Below are 16501 nucleotides of genomic sequence, written 5' to 3'. Positions count from 1 at the left end.
GACCGCTCTAAACGGTCTCTATACTTATCTGAGACTGTGCCATAAATACCAGAGCTTTGATTTCAGATGTACAGGATGGGGATAATCTTGGGAGCAGGGGCCTTAATGGGAACACAGGCTCTCGATTGGAGGTCGTGACATGATGGATTAGATCTATTAGACTAATGCCAAAAAGCTACAAATGGGGCCCCCGTCTGAATCGACTGTCAGAGATTGCTGTGCATTTAAAATAATGATGGATGAATAGTTATAACCTTTTTTCTTCTGGACTAATCTGAAAGCTGCCAGTGTTTGACCCCCCCCCCCCCCCGACTTAATGGCAGTCAAGGCACGGAAGCAATTAGAAACATTATCAAAACAGTTCTGCAGTGATGTCATCCCCCACTCATCTACCACGAAGTTATTTGACTGGCTTTGAATTTGTCATTGGCAAGTATGGTTGCTGTGCACACACATACACACATACACGAATATACAAGTCTACAGAAATGCACACACACATCTGTTTGAGGCTGCCTTTGTTAACGGGCAAATGAAAACAGTCAGAACCATTTAAAACACATCCATCTGCAAACAATTGAGAAGCCTGCCTTCAGGCAATTCCCCTTTTTTGATCCTCAGCAAACACTGAGCAGCAAAATCTGTGTCAAAGTTAAGAAGAGGAATAATTTCAAGAAATTTGGTAACGTTTGCTGGTTTGGCACATTTGCCATGAGTCAGACAAGATCCTCTGTGGAAAATAAAGCATATTGTGGATGTACAGTTTCATATGCAAATCCTCTGTGGATGGAGAATTTGCAGACCTGAGCAGCAACTAGCATGTCTCTGGAACTAGTGGGTGTGTGTGTGTGTGTGTGTGTGTTAGTATGTGTGTGTGTAATGGGAGGTGACCGAAGGTGGGTCGTATATGCCCAGTGCTTGTCTTCGTCTCAGTCGTCCCAGTGGAAAAGATGTGATTCTTTCAGACTCTCAGGCAGCAGGACAATATGTAGAAATCAAAAAGCAAAATTCAAACTGAATCAGTGTTACATTCTTGAAGGGAGGGGTTCCTACAGCTACGGACATAGTTGGTGAATTTGGGGTAAAGCAAAAAAAAGGGAGGAATTGATTGAAGAGGAGATTTGAAGGGCTGACAAGTGGGCAGGTGGGTGGTAAGTTACGGGAGCTTTCTTGTTTTTTACTTATCCTCACATTTCTGGCTTGGGATCGCACCATGGGGGGTGCGGTGGGCGGGGTGAGGATGGCGGCCGGGGGCAGACTGGCGGGGAAGGGCGTGAAGGTGTGCTGGTGGGTGTGTTGGTGCTGGTGCATGTGCTGGTGTTGGTGAAACTCGGCCCTCAGGAGCGACACGGGGGCCAGCGGCGAGGCGGGCGGCCCCCGGCCCCGCTCTGAACTCTGAACCAGGAAGCGGTTGTTCAGCTCCTGCCTCAGGAGGTCATGCTCTGCAAGAAAGGAGAGCGAGGAAAACCAAAAAAAAAAACCAAAAGAAAAAAAAGGGGGTGGGAGAGGGAAGGGGAGGACACAAGAAAAAAAAAAAAGGCACGGGCGCCCAGTCAGTCTTCACAACAAGGGTAGAAGAGAAAGAAAATAGTCACCTGGCATTCTCTGTTTCTCCAGCTCATGCTGTGAGGGTTTTCTACGTGGGGACTCATTGGTGGTGGTAAGAGAGTTGCCTGTGACAATGTGCCAATCAGAATCCCCGAATGAGGCTGGCAATACATGATTGGTTGGTTGAATGATATCAACAGGCTGGTATCTAAAGACAAGAGAGAACCAAGAGTCATCCCAGCAGAAAACACACACACTCTTGCCCTCTATTAGAAAGTCAATGCACAACTGGCATATATAATACATTTTACTACACTCATCATCGCTGGAGACATGTGTTTCCTTCTACTGCTGGATGAAATCACTGGTTTTGATGAACTAGTTGAGCATATTATCAAATTGCATATAATCACATATTATTGGCAAGATAAATTATAAATGGTTGTTGAGACTGCATCAGATTACTGACTGATTGCACAAAGTTTTAACACGTGACATTTTTTCAACACTGTGAAAAGCTGATTTCTGTATGCCCTAAATGTCTCCAGCTGTGACGAATGTCCACTTGTTAGCTGACCTTTTTTTTCCTGTGATGCATCTTAGCCCTCTAATTTGTACTACTGAGAGCATGTGACTATTTAAATTGGATTTATTTACATTCTCTTTTTTAAATTCTCTCTATTTTATGTTGCCCTTCTAGCCCCTGGACCAGCTTGGGGATGTTATGGCAGTCAAAGGGCGATTTGCTTGTGAGGCTCTTTGGAAATTCGTCAAATCATTTATTTGTCTTGGTATCTGTAGTTGCTGCACTAAAAGGGTCACGAAAATAAAAGGAATATCCTGGAATATCCTTGCTTTAGCATATCCGGTTCCATACACCTTAGTTTTGAAATGGATGCAAAATGATCATTTACTAGTCAATATCTAGACACTCTGACTGCAATATTTAGGAATAAGTGTTATTAAAAATAAAGTAAATCAGTTCATTAAAAAATATAAAAGTGTCTATTTATATACTGATATATTGTACTGTGTGGAGTATAGAAGAGCAGTAATTTTAATAAAGGAGCACTTACCAGATCAGCAAATGATAAATAAACAGTTAAACACCATATAACACCATATTATCATGTTAAAGACTAGCTTTACAGTTAGTTACTGTAGCATGTAAACTGTGGTTTTATTCTCAGACCTGCTGATAAAGAAATGCCAGGAATGAGTACATTAAATACTACCACTGCAGAATTTCATTATTTTGTCCAAATGTGATATAAATATTTCAATTAAATATATAACCATCATTGAAATCCAGTGTTGGTTATTTTAAAGCTACCACTTGCCAAAGCAGTCTGTTTCTGCACTGGCTAGCTACCATCCACCATGCAAGGTGCACGGCTTTACCTGGGTAGGGGGTGCCGGCGGGGTGCCCGGGCACCACTAAACTGTTGGTCGGTAAGGTCGGTGGTGGAGGCAGTGTGGCTGGGGTTGCAAACATGGCCGGATGGCGATGGGCCGGGCTCCGTAGAGAGGAATAATGCGAGGTAGAGAGATTGGCTATGGACAGAGGCAAGGCAGGGGCTGAGGACGGGAGTCCACTGAGGTGGTGGTGAGGGGATGGGGGCAAGTGTTGTTTGGGAAGACCCACTGGACTGCTCCTGTGGCTGAAAGACACACACAAAAATACAGTTCTCTGTTAAAGAGATGATAATTTATTCTGCTAATGAATACATACTTGATTCAGCAAGAATGCAGTAGTTTGATAGATTTGATCAAAGTACTTCGAACTGCAGCTTCCATGTGTTGTATACATGTGCTCACTTGCTTTGTTGCTAGCTCAGTATCAGTCCAGCTTTATTGATGTTTGACACTTTGACAACATGATAATTATTTTACAATAAAGCTTCTTACACTAAACTAAAGAAAAACAAGTGAGGGCAGAATCTGAGGGAAAAAAATGAAACAGGAAGAGGCTGAATGTGTTGTATCTAGTGAAGTGTTGCTCAGTGAAATACAGTGAATCTGACAGCTGCTTATTGCAAGTTTGTGAAGCGGAAAATCAATATCTGCTTGAAAACAGTCAATATTGTGTAGAATATAAACTCTACAGTATCTATTCCCATCGGATTATTTTATATAAATTTGGAAATTGCTGCAGTCGATTGCTGTCTCCACCAGACAGGCAGGGAGGCGTTTAAGTGTTTGTGGTGACAATGTAACACTCTGATCTGGTACATAGGGGAAACACAGCTCCCTGATGATAGTGAAGACGGCTCCCTGGATACTGAATATCTGCCTCTTTATTGTTAGTCAGTGGCTCTGAGGTGTCTGGCGGTCTTACACAGACATACCTCCACTGGCCGACTGAGGTTGAAATGTTGCTGGATACACCACTAACCTTACATCAGTGAGTTACAGTTATCACAAAAGGATACTCAGAAATGAAGTGAGTAGATATTTCTAATCAAGCACAAATGCCTTTTGTCTTGTACCCAGACATGCCCCTGTGACAACGTACCTGATGTCGTGGAGGCTGCTGTACTGTAGCGGGTGATGCAGCTGGTGGCTGATTACTGGCCGTGTATGGTGCTGCGGGGGCAGAAGAACACGTGGCTCCTGGTGCGGGTGAGGGTGCGGGTGAGGGTGAGGGTGCGGGTGCGGGTGAGGGTGAGGGTGCAGGTGAGGGTGGGGAGGGTGGGGTTGGGGATGGGGCGGCGCCTTCAACAGGGGAGGGGTAGGGACAGGGGGCAAAGGCTGCTCCTTCTTGACGCTGAGTGGAGGTGGTGTGGGGAGGCGCGACCTGGGAGGTTCTGGAGGGGCCGCTGCTGCAGCGGGGGCCGGGGAGCCCGTGGGCGCGGACGCCGGGGTGGGGCTGGGCACAGGAGGCGCGAAGGGCACCTCACTGTTGCTTTGCTCCTGGCTGCGCTGGAGCCCGGATACTTTGGCTGAGCTACAAGTCTTGGACTCGGGAATCTCATTCGGTGGCACACCTGAGGAGAGAAGAAACAAGACAATGTAAGAAGAAAATCTGAAACAGTTGGACCATCTCAAATGTCAAGTAATTTCCTGGTTTGAGTCAAAAAACTGGTTCTAATGTCAGTACATGATCAAGTAAAACATGGCTCCCTTTCCTTCTTTATAATGTTGTCTCCACATCTTTTGCCCAAGGTTCCTCCTGCTTCCGTCTCCCTAGGTTCCATTAAGTGTTTAATCAGGTCATTTTCATGCTTGACTATAATCAGATGATCCAATTTCTTCTCGCGATCCAGTCAGTATGAATAAATCACAGCTAATTAAAGTTAAATGTCGGCCCCTATTCAGGGCTTTGCTGAGCACACAATCTGGCATGAAATAATTATGTTTCAATTCTGCTGTGAAGAGAGATCATGGCCTCTTATCTTGGCCTCTCTGCCACTGTGCATTTCTATCCCCCCTTCCTGATCTTTCAGGGGATTTAGGGAACCGCAGCAAAGCACTCTGAACTTGGCCACTTTGTCTTCACCATTCATCAGGGGACTTTTCAAAAGACAAGAAGCTTTTATGATCAGCATTCCACTGAACAATGACTTTTCATACTCGCACTGATACAATTTAATGACTGCAATTATAAGCTGTTGTGGCAAGAAAATGAAAGTGGCAGAAAATGCAGCATCTCGACACCTTTCACATATAAAGAATCTCAAAGCACTTATGATTCTTAATGAAAAAGAAAAGATGTTCGATGATCTTCCACTTCCACTGGAGTTAAAAGAAAAACAAAATGAGCCACAAAGAGATTGAGTCTGAGGAGATGGCATTGCTACAACTACAATAGAGAAAACTGTGCTACAGCTTCTGAAGCAATCAAAGCTGCTGGTGGTGGAATTCGTTTTAAGCACAGAGGCATCACACAAAAAAATCAGAGAAAGAAAATGTTCACACACGAATGGAGACAGATCGAGACAGGAAGAGAGAAGACAGGCTGGTGCAGATGAGTCTCTTCAGGCGGCTTTAATCTACAGCTAAGATGCAGCAGTACTTCAGTCACAAGGCTTACATGCGCCGCAATTAAAAAAGCTCCATGGGCACTCTCAACGGTAACAAAAACTGAGAAGTGCTGGGAGCCGCTGACAGGCCGGGGAGAACTCGATATGCAGCCTACTAATGGAATATCCAGTCCCTATTAACAGCCTGCTTAATCTTTCAAGGATCCTAACACCCATAAAAAGACCAATAAAAAGGCAGGGCAGAGCTTTTATTTTTTTATTTGTTGAGCTCCCTCTCACTTGCTCCCTGTGTTTTATGGGAGAACTGGGCCTGGCTAAGGTGTCACGATTTTCAAATGAATTCTGGGGTCTGGGTGTATATAGACCTCCAGATTTATAGGGGCCTGGTATTTGGATTAAACTGTCAGGCTCTTCCCCTGCAAGCGAAGGAAGAATGACGGCAAAGACGGAGAGACGGGCACAGACAGGCAAACAGAGGCGAAGAAGCAAATATCCACAGTCGAAATGTCGCCGCTGGGTGATGTTGCCGTGGCAACCTGTTCTCCCAGACACAATGTGAGGCGAGTATTATGGAATGAAGTCTCGCTACGACCACTAGAAGATAGAGAGGGACTTCTAATACTAATGCTGGGAAGCCAGGGCCACAATGTGCGGTGGGTTATCTTAATGATGATTCTAATGGGCTCTAATGGAGGCAGGGAGGTATCAGCTCACACCAACCCCATCCCTCATTAAAATCACATACACACACACACACACACACACACACACACACGAATAGACCAGGAGATGGACACTCAGTTGTCGTTCTGGAAAACACTACACATTCACAAACACACAAATATAGTCGTCATTATAGTGATGGCAAAGTAAAAAAAAAAAGAAACATCTAATAAAATGAGTTTTTGCTTACTCCAGCGTAATCAGATTGCTGAAGAAAGCAAATAGTATTTAACTTCAATTATGTCTTTGCTTCATGGTAATGGCAACATGCTAGTATGTATATAGAGTTGTTATTGTGTGATAGCTCCTTAAACTACACTTTCTTTAGCAGGATGCAGCCAGTCAAGAGAAGTGAAAAACTGATGAAAATACTCTTTATTGTACCTGCTCACTTCCGCAATTGATGCTGCAGCAGCCATTTTGAGAGCAAACAAACAGACAGCGATAACAAGTTGACAGGAATGCCTCTCTGACACATGTCACCTAATGGCTATATGTAGCGAAAAGTCACTGCTGTTTTTCAACAAACACCGTCCCTCTGCCGCAAAACCACACACAACCGTCTGATTGAGTTACAGGCATTTCAACAAACTGACAAATTTGGCGTTGTTTTGTTCTTCTCTTCCTTAGCGCACTTTGCCTGCAATCACACACCGAGGAGAACAGTAGGGAAGCCACAGGCAGTCATGTGAAACAAATGCCATAGTGTCTGTACAAAAAAAATGTGCTGTCCTGAAGCCTTGCCCCACAAACCTGAGCAGATGGTGTGAGTGAGTCAAGCAGGTTGGAGGGCAGCCCGGTGGTGGGGGGGAGCCCCTCCTCCCCACACCCAAACTCTCCCCGTTAGCTGGGTTAGTGCACCAGGGGGACAGGGACGTTCCCTGGGGGGGTGTTGGCAGGTCTGCTCACCAGATGACATCTCATCCCACTATTGATCTTTTTATAGTTGTTCCTGTGGCCCTGCTTACTCAGGGGAATTGGGCCTTGCCCCGCGCACACGTGCCTGGGTTTACAGCGATACAGGGTGGGGGATTGGAGAAGTGAAGAGAGGAGGGGCACGGGGACTGAGGTGGCAGACGAACAACAGGCCACTGGGATTGACTGGTGATGACTGATGTGTCCAGCTGGGGAATCTGGGGTGAACAGAGTGTCACTACACAGCTGTTCCTGCCTCTGATATCCTTCACTTGTGACCCTGTTTGTCTCTGCGGAACATCTGGAAAGCTGGCACAGATCTGGTCCTCTGTGGCCCTTATGCAGCCAGATGGCCCAGCTTGGAATGGCTTGGACCCAGTCTGGAATGGCTTGGCCCTGAGCTGGACTATGATGGGCTAATTGTCATCACCCAGGGGACTGAAGCAAAGGGTAAAATGGCTTCTTGCTGCGACCAGGATATTGTTCTAAAGCATGGTCTGATGACTCATGCTGTATCACATACAGAAGCTGCACTGTACAATTTTACTTTTATGAGCTTTGAGGTGCAAAACTAAAGCCTTTAAAAAGAATTCAAGTTAATTCTGTTTTTCTTTAACCAATTAATTTTAAACACACACCCGGCTACCTGCAAATAGTCCCAACAACCACATGAATGAGATGAGAGCTCGAGAGAATATTCTCATCTGGCCTTCAACTAAACCCAAATGTGAACAAACGCTGTGCATGCAAACCAGCGTGCGACATAAATTACTTGCCCGATGCCAAGAGTGATGCCAGTATATACAACTGCCAGAGAAAGAGAACTTGTATGCAAAAAGCTTTTTCAGATTAGATACGAGGGTATGCAAATTCTCTCTGTGACAAGGGCGGGGGGGGGAGGTTGGGTGGTATGAGACGCTTAAGGCCACTGGATGATCTCATTTACAAGGCAAACACTGTGGTTCACTCCCTTCATAGCTTTGCCAAAACATAAACAGTCAAGGCACTGATAAAATAAGGACATGGATAAATAGATATGTAAATAAAGTGGCATATCTGCTGAAAGACGTTGGGAGGATGCAGAAGGTATGTGAGAATGCACGCTGCCTTGATCCGTCTCCTGCTGGCTCTGGTTGACAGAATATTCTGCTGCTCTTGACGGTTGAGCTCACAATGATTTGGTTTTTGTACCTCTCTAGACAAGCAATCTGCACAGAGCCAAGGCTTAGCTCACGAGTGAGTGACTGCGGAAGATGGCTATAACAGATACTAGCAGAAGGCAGGAAACCGCAGTCTTGCCAATCAACACTTCATTGCCGTGAGGTATTCAGTCATGAAAAAAAGAAGTTGGGGTTATTTCAACAAAGCGATTTTGAACGTGCGGAAAACAAACGGCTGAGCAGTGTTGAATCACTGAGATAATAAAACATAGTCGAAATTTGCGAATGCTTGCTTTTCCTCACATGATTTAATCTGCCTCGAGCATCTTCAAACTGGTAACGAGGGGAGCCAAGGCGACATTTTTGCAAATCAATCAGTGTTAATGGGGAAGTGGACGAGTAGAAAGCTGGCCGAGACAGCAAAGGAGTGGGGACAGCTGGCACGTTTCAATTATTTCTTTCTGTGTCTTCACTGCAGCGGACAAAAGGAGTGGATGGGAGCAGAGCAGTGGGGAGCGGTGTTAAGCTGTAACACGTTTACAGTCAGAGCTCAGGCATAAATCGAGAACCTAATGTTCATTTCAGAGAGCTGGCAGCTCAACAGTGGGATGAGTCAGTTTTTCCTGTGCATATCAGGCCCCAATTCAAACTCCAGCCATATGGTGCAGGACACATATGCTGTTCACCACACATTTGATACTGACGGGAGGTGAATGTTGGGGGACACATATTCAAGTCAGAAAGGACAGGGGTCTACATGTCGATCGTCCAAATGTTGGCTATAATGTGCTGCAGAGAAGCAAGAGGCCACCACACCCATACTACATTTTCTTTTAAAAATATATCAACTCTTCTACGTATATGCCTGAAGTCCACACGACTCCAGAGTAATAGAGCTTTCAGGTGTTAGAATGGACTGAGATGTGATAGAAATTGTTTTAGTCTGAAAACAAAAATGTAGTAGAATGAATGCGGCCTCACACATCTCTGTTCTTCCCTAAATCTCTATTGGGGCCCATCGTCCTGTGGAGCTGCTTCAAGCAGCGCTCATGTGCTCTGGGACAGCCATCAGTCTCAGATTCTTATGAACACAACCGGGTCGTCTAAGGTCAGTGCCACTGGGCCGTCCTAAAAAAAAAGCGGGGTACATTTTGGAACTTTCAACAGAAAAGATCAAGTCTAATGGTTCCTCTGACACGGCCCACCCTGCCAGCCTGGAATTTGACCCCTTTCACTGTCACTGACCCTGGCAACCCCTCTTACCCTGAGGCCACTGTGGACAGACAGCCAAGAGGCAGAGAGAAAGGGAGGGGGAGTTTGAACTTTAGGGATGAATTTTGTGCTGAAAGGCAGGGGAGCCTTCAGGAGTTATTTGTGCATTACTGCAAGCACTAGCCTTATCATTTCATTAATTAGCATGACACGCCCGCCTTATGGACTTGAACGCCGCAGTGGCAGCTGTCTCAATTGATTACGGCAGTGGACGTGTTGCTGCAATTATTGAGGTGACTGGAGACAACGCCTGCCACTTCTAATAAAGGACTTAACTCCTGCTTCCCACATCACAGCACAGTGGTGAGTGGACAGTAGCAGCCTCCCTGTGTCTCCCATATCTTTAAGGCCTTTTCAAAGTCTCCCCACGGCTGCTGTGGAGCTCAGTGTGGGCTGTAGTTCTTGAGCAGCGAGTCAGCTTTACTTAAGCTCGCATAATGCCCGAACAGTATCACTTTGGTGCCCCACAGGAAACCATCCTCTTTTAGCCCACCAGCTGGCTGAGAATCCACAGAGAATGGAAGGAAGGGAGGCAGGACCGAAAGAGAGATTGAGAAAGAATGAGATATAAAAGACACAAAGGCAGGGAGCTTTTGCCAGGAAGCCTCAAGTCCAAGCAGAGATGGAGGGGGAGAGAGCTAAGCAATGTAAACAGAGGCACTGCTTTCCAGCTTCATTTCATGTATGAACATGCATGAAGCCCACATGTCTCTAAGTGGATATAATATTATCTTTCAGTGGCGTACTGATTACTCCTGAATGGAAGGGAAATGGCTGGGTGAAAATCTCTCAACAAATCCTAAGTGGCATGACAGTGGGCTGAAAGAGCCTGCATGTTTTTCTTTTCCTCCTCCTCCATCTCCATTTTCACCCCCCACTCTTAAAGCAAAGCAACAATTGGAAGCTGACAGCTCCTAACCGTTCACCATACTTCATTCTCTGTTTTGACATATGCAGCCATTGCATTTTAGTGCCATGAAAGGGGGAGGACAAACATCTTCACAGACGTATCATATTTCCTCAAGTGTTTTGCAGATACAGGGGTTTGTTGGCATGTGTATGAGTACGGGGTAAACTGAGATGTTGCTTGACCTGCTTCATGCAAATATAGCAGCCATATTAATAATGTCAGATAATAGCTGCTGATGATGATGATGCCAAGAATGCTAAGGCAGCTAGCTTTTCCAACTGGTGGTATTCAATAAGGGGCAACAGCTAAATGTCTATTCATCAACAAGTTTCCTAAGAGCTGCATCATCAATCAACCACATTTCTTCTTCTTGTCATGTTTACATGTGGAAGCGTCCTGTTGGTACAGGCCAGAGCTGCTGATCCTCGCTATGCTGATCAAAGCGCTGGGCTACTTCTCTTGTCATTCAAGAGCCTGTCAGTGTACCATGTCTAACACTGTACATTACAGCACGCCACAGGAATTTTACTGCACATCGCTGAGCAAATAATAAACCCAAAACAATCACTGTTACCAACCCATTTGTAACCACAGCATTAGTAAACAGCTGCAGAAAAAACACTCAAGCCTTCTTAGTTCCCAACTATCCAAACTGCAGCCAAAAAACTGTTTTGTTTAATGTTTGGTTCAACAAAGATGACAATGACCTCAAATTGCAATTTCAGTTGCACAGCCTAAATATTCAATGTAGACTGATATAAAAAACTGATTTATTTAATTAGAGAAGCGACTACCAGTGGATGTTTGACCTTTGTACTTGCAAAATGACTTTAATGAATTTAACCTCCATGGAGAAATGTTTTCACCCCCTGTCCATTTTGTTTTTTGTCAGCAGGATTACACCAAAACGACTCAATGGACTGAGGTTGGGACATGGACCATTACATTTTGGCGTAGATCTGGACGATGGGGAATTTTTACATAATTCTCTTTAACATTATGAGGTGGTTTTAGACATTTTCACCAATTTTACAGGGAATAATCTTTGAAAAATGATGATTCCCCAATTTGAGAAGCCAACGTATGTTTGCTATTTTTGTTTGATAAAAGACTTAAATGATTGACTGATTAACAAATCAGTGTTAATTACCTCCTCCAAGTAGGTTATGTTTTCACCCTTATCCGTTTGTTGTTCTGTTTGGCAGGGTTGCACAAAAACTACTGAACTGATTTCCAAGAAACTTGGTGGAGGGATGGGACACAGGCCAAGACAGAAATCATTACATTTAAATGTGAATTCAGACAAAGAGGTGGATCCGGGAATTTTTTAAAATCAATTTCTTTTACTTTTTAAGATGGTGTTTTGGGTGATATTCACTGATTTTCCAGAGAATAATTCATGGATCTTGATGTTAAAAATCATATTTATAGGACTGATACCTATGAGCGACATTTGGGGCAGCATGATTGATTTAATGTGGCTGCTTCAGGAAAGGTATGAGCTGTACTCAGTGACATTCTAGTTATATTCGTGATCAAATAGATTAATTCATTTATAATTGTATCAATATTAAGGAAAAATGCATACTGATTAGTAATATAGCTTAACCCGTTGTTATTTTCCAATTTATGTAGTCGATATAGTTTTTATATATAGTCGATAATCGGATCTCAGAGCATCTTTACAAGATCTACAGAGGATGTAAGAGGGTGGATGTGCAAGAGCAAGATCTTGGTGGACTATTTGTCTAAAGATAGATAGCACCCCAGTGTGCATTGAAGTGCTTGAGGTTAAGGTTTCACATATCTGTAGGCCCCCGGGGAAACGCACTGTCCAGTATAGAGCCACTGATGTAATCAATGCCTCTTCTATAGGAGGATCCTGCTGCTGAGCTGCTCCTGGGGTGCTGCTGGGTAATTAGGCTTACAGATGGAGACCCAGCAGCTGTCGAAGACTAGACTAGAGCTGCCATTTCCCCCTGCTAATGGCTACATGCCAAAAGAGTTAAGTTTTTATGAGCTACAAGCCTTTTTTGCACAGCAGTTGGAGCTTGTGATACCTTAAAGGGGCCTTTTAAAAAATCTTGATCTAGTCTGAGGTTTTTTTGGGGAGTAGTGCGATGAATTACATGTCAAGGCTGATGACACACTTAAAGGACCCAGGTGAAGATGTTTGAAATAGCTCTCACAAAGAGCTTAGTTAGACAAACAGACACAATAGCCTCCTCAGAATCACTCCTCACCACCATTTTCTCTCCCACCGCTGCAAAAAACAGTGACAATTGGGGGGTACATCAGGTTTGCAAACATTCAGTGTCCTTCCTTGCACGCCATTCATCATTCGTGATTAGAGAGAGGACATGACAGCAAAAGGGGGGATAAAGTGGCCCAGACTGGGGGAGAAATTGAGAGAGAGAGGTTAGTTAATAAGGGGAGAGAGAGCAGAGGGCAGGGAGTTGTGTCAGGTAAACTAATGGAGACAAGGCCTGGATCTTGACCTGTGGGGTGGGGGGGCTGCTGCCAAACCCACCACTGTCTACTCCTCTAAGCCGTAGCCACACACACACACACACACACACACACACACACACACACACACACACACACACACACACACACACACACACACACACACACACACACACACACACACACACACACACACACACACACACCTCAGGCCTTAGTGGACAAGGAACATAAAAACAGCCTGCAACATTTTCAGCATTTCGCTATGGCGTTCCAAGTGTGGCAAGTGAAGGATTGATTTGTTTGGAGTGTGAAGGCGCCGTGTCAGTTTGGGGAAATGTGTGAATGTGAGTATGTCTGTGAGGAGAGGGGAGAGCGTGGTGAAACGAAATTGGACTCCGAAACGAGCCAAATTGCTTGTGAGATGAAACAGACTACACCGGGAAAAAGAAAACAAGAAAACAACAACACAACACAAGGCCCCAGAAAAGTGTCAAGCAAGGCGGTCTGGCACAAAAGCAAAACAAAAAAGAGAAACAAAACAAAACAAACACCCATTTCTTTCTGCTCGACATATTTCAGACTGCAGATGACAAAAACAACACCGGAAGAGTTAGAGAAATCAAAATCAAATCGCCAAGTGTGTCTGGCTGTTTCATGAATCCATGTCGAAGTGAAGGCTCCATAACCACATCAAACCCTGTAAATTCTCCTGAAAGCCTCCTCTCTCCCTTTAGCAGCCAGTGCTTAGATTATGGTGTGCTGCTAAAAAGTAAGTGCTGGGAGTGTCACACTTGAGAGCGTGTTTTAAGCACCATAAAGCATCAAGACCCAGATGGCTCATCCTCCCTGAAAAACATGTCCACTCTGCCTAGGCCCCAGCAGCACCTGCTACCAGGATTAGGTCAGTGCTATGCCTGCCTGGCCGGCACACTGTTACGGTGTGCAGCAGCTGATAAGAAGCCCTGGGCACTTCAGCACTTGCCCCGCACTTAACAGCTGATGAGTCAATACCTGTATCATTAGTGATAGCGGTGACTATATATTGATCTTTTCCAAAATACACAGGGAGCCATGATTTTGATGCAATTTGTTACTGTTCAGCTACAACAGATGTGGTCTTTTGATGGTATATCCGCACTGGTACATTTGTACTGAGCATGAAGATGACTTGACCCAAATATGTTTATATGTTACATTTGTGTGCCAATAAAGTCCAAGATTTCACAAGCACTAAAACAATAAAACCGATCCTATTGCGAGTATCATAAATACATTCAGTAGAAGTATTACAATCAAAATACCCCAATGTAGGTTAATGTTTTTTAAAAAAGAGACTAGGAGGGCTGCAATAAATAGTGAATGTAACCATTAGAACTACTATAAAGAGGTAGAAAAAATATTTGAAAACATCAGCAAGACAACGTATCAGTCAGATCCTGGATGTTACCGCTGCTGGAGCTCTGTACACACTCCTGCGTGGGTCATGTGGCTTTGGAGCAGCCTCCCTTGCTCCTTCCCAAAGCAAACAGCAGTGAAATCCCAGTCCTGCTGCTCACCCCTCCACACAGCAGCACTAAATTAACAACCAGGGAGGTTGGAGCCCATGCTCTGCTGAATGGGGTATTACAGTCAGTCAGAGGCCATTAGGGGCCCCACCATGCAGGGCCCAGAGCAGGGAATTCACCAGTAGCCAAAAACAACAGCTAAACAGATGACCGCTTGAATATTGGAAGAGACAAAACTGTGTGTGCGCTTAAAAAAAAAAAACACACCCTAAAATGGCCAAAATGCAGGCCCCTGTGTCTCAGCAATTTACTGCCTGTCCATTAACAAACACTGGGACGATTAATGGCGCTCACACCCAGTGAAATTCAGGACAAAACACAAGCCGTTTCTCAGCAGTGCGTGTCGGGTTACTGCTTTCACCATGTGTTGAGTTCAGGGCTAATAGCAAGGCTCTATTGCAAACCTCTCCAAAACCCAGCCCTCTGTCAAACATACTCTACTAGTCCAAGCCTGCGGTAATGCTCCTAGACAGAGTGTCTCTGATAAGCCACTGATAGAAACATGGATGCTAATATGCTACCGATGGAAAGATATAGGCCTCAGAAATACTGAACAAACAGTAGAAGGCCACACATCTAGAAATACTTGGAAAATACTTTATTTGGTTGATTTTTCTGTTTGATTTGGGATCTTGGGATCTCCTGTGTTCATCTCTCCACAATCCTCTCTGGCACATTCTTCTAATGGGTGGATTTCCTTGTCCATCAAGGAATCTCAGGCATTTTACATCTGCTTTGTTCCTGGCGATGGTTTTCCCATCTAAGCCCGTGTGAACTGCTTCCCAAAATGTCCAACCCATTACAAGCGTGTTTGTAATATCCATCTAGGCTGACGACTGTCCCCTCGCCAGAGATTGTACTTTATCCAAGTGTCGTGTTTGGCCACAATCGGCTACCATCTGGCTTTGTCAATGAGCGTTACAGCCTCATCTGCAAACAACATTGGCTCTGCACCGCTCAACACAGATGAGCTTAAAATGCACATAGAGGGAAACTGGGATCTTCAAACAAATGCAGGACGGGGAAAAAACCCCACTCTTGCTGGCAGGATGACTGGAGCTGGGAATAAAGGATTAAACACAAGAAAACCTGCAAGTGATCACAGGCAACACGCTTTACATTTCAGGCCTGACAGCAGACAGCAGATAAGACGCTGGTCATGTATTCTCACAAGTAAACAATGAAAATGCTTTCCACGCTGCAGCTGGCTGTGCCTTCGTTGGAGGAGGAGGATTAAGATTAGACAGAAGATGTGATGAGAGCTGCTGCCGCTCTCTAGAGTTATCCTCTCTAAATTCTTTTCTTTATCCCCTCCATAAGAAAAATAAATAAAATAAAAAATAAGAAGCCTACATCCATTTTTCACCACTGATGCTGGAGTCAAGTTCTCACTTCAGGGGGTGCAGCTCATCTCCCAAAAAGTCTTCCCTTCATCAGGAAGCTTCTAATTTCCTCACTAACTGGCAGAGAATGAGTTTCCTACACACGCCTCAAATGTTGGTTTGGAATCAACTAGACCACAGTAGGACAAACAGGACAAACATTTTCAAATGATAATCAGGTTTGGGTTGTGTTCAGTCGAGTTGGCTGAGCTATCTACTTGATATATTACACTGCACATGCCTGTAATCGCGGAAAACAATGGACTTGGGTTTGGTTTGGGTGCGACTTTTTTGAGTTTTCTCTAGAGCTTGGATGGGTTCGTACAGAAACTGACCTGCACTTTACTCTGTACATGTACAGACATAGTACACTGAACTCAGTAATGACGCTGGTGTCAATGTGCTGTACACAAAAACTTGATGTCCACAGCGGAATTACTACATTATGTCCTGCCTCTGTCCGCTGCAACCCCCCCTCACCTTGACGTTTTTGGAGATTTCTGTGTTGATGTGAGCACATCTGACCAGAAACAACCCAGGAATTACACAATTCTGCAATTTTAAACTGAAG

General features: G+C 44.6%; 1 protein-coding gene across 16 annotated transcripts in view; it reads right to left on the bottom strand.

Annotated features, from left to right (window-relative positions):
• Positions 1 to 16501, bottom strand: part of fbrsl1 (fibrosin-like 1) — a 279449-nt gene that overhangs the window by 11740 nt on the left and 251208 nt on the right. For 9 of the 16 annotated variants that reach the window (XM_069524192.1, XM_069524196.1, XM_020093933.2 and 6 more), the window contains 3 exons: positions 4064 to 4535; positions 2950 to 3209; positions 1192 to 1442 (listed from right to left, as the gene is read on the bottom strand). In XM_069524192.1, the coding sequence (XP_069380293.1) occupies positions 1192 to 1442; positions 2950 to 3209; positions 4064 to 4535 (983 nt within the window). Of the gene's footprint in view, positions 1 to 1191; positions 1443 to 1595; positions 1757 to 2949; positions 3210 to 4063; positions 4536 to 16501 lie in introns of all 16 variants that reach the window. The other 7 variants (XM_020093934.2, XM_069524201.1, XM_069524198.1 and 4 more) reach the window with 1 other exon arrangement.

Source organism: Paralichthys olivaceus, chromosome 4 (assembly GCF_024713975.1).
Source record: "Paralichthys olivaceus isolate ysfri-2021 chromosome 4, ASM2471397v2, whole genome shotgun sequence".
Taxonomy (NCBI): domain Eukaryota; kingdom Metazoa; phylum Chordata; class Actinopteri; order Pleuronectiformes; family Paralichthyidae; genus Paralichthys; species Paralichthys olivaceus.
Note: the sequence above shows the minus strand (reverse complement) of the source record. Positions and strands in the feature narration are given on the sequence as shown.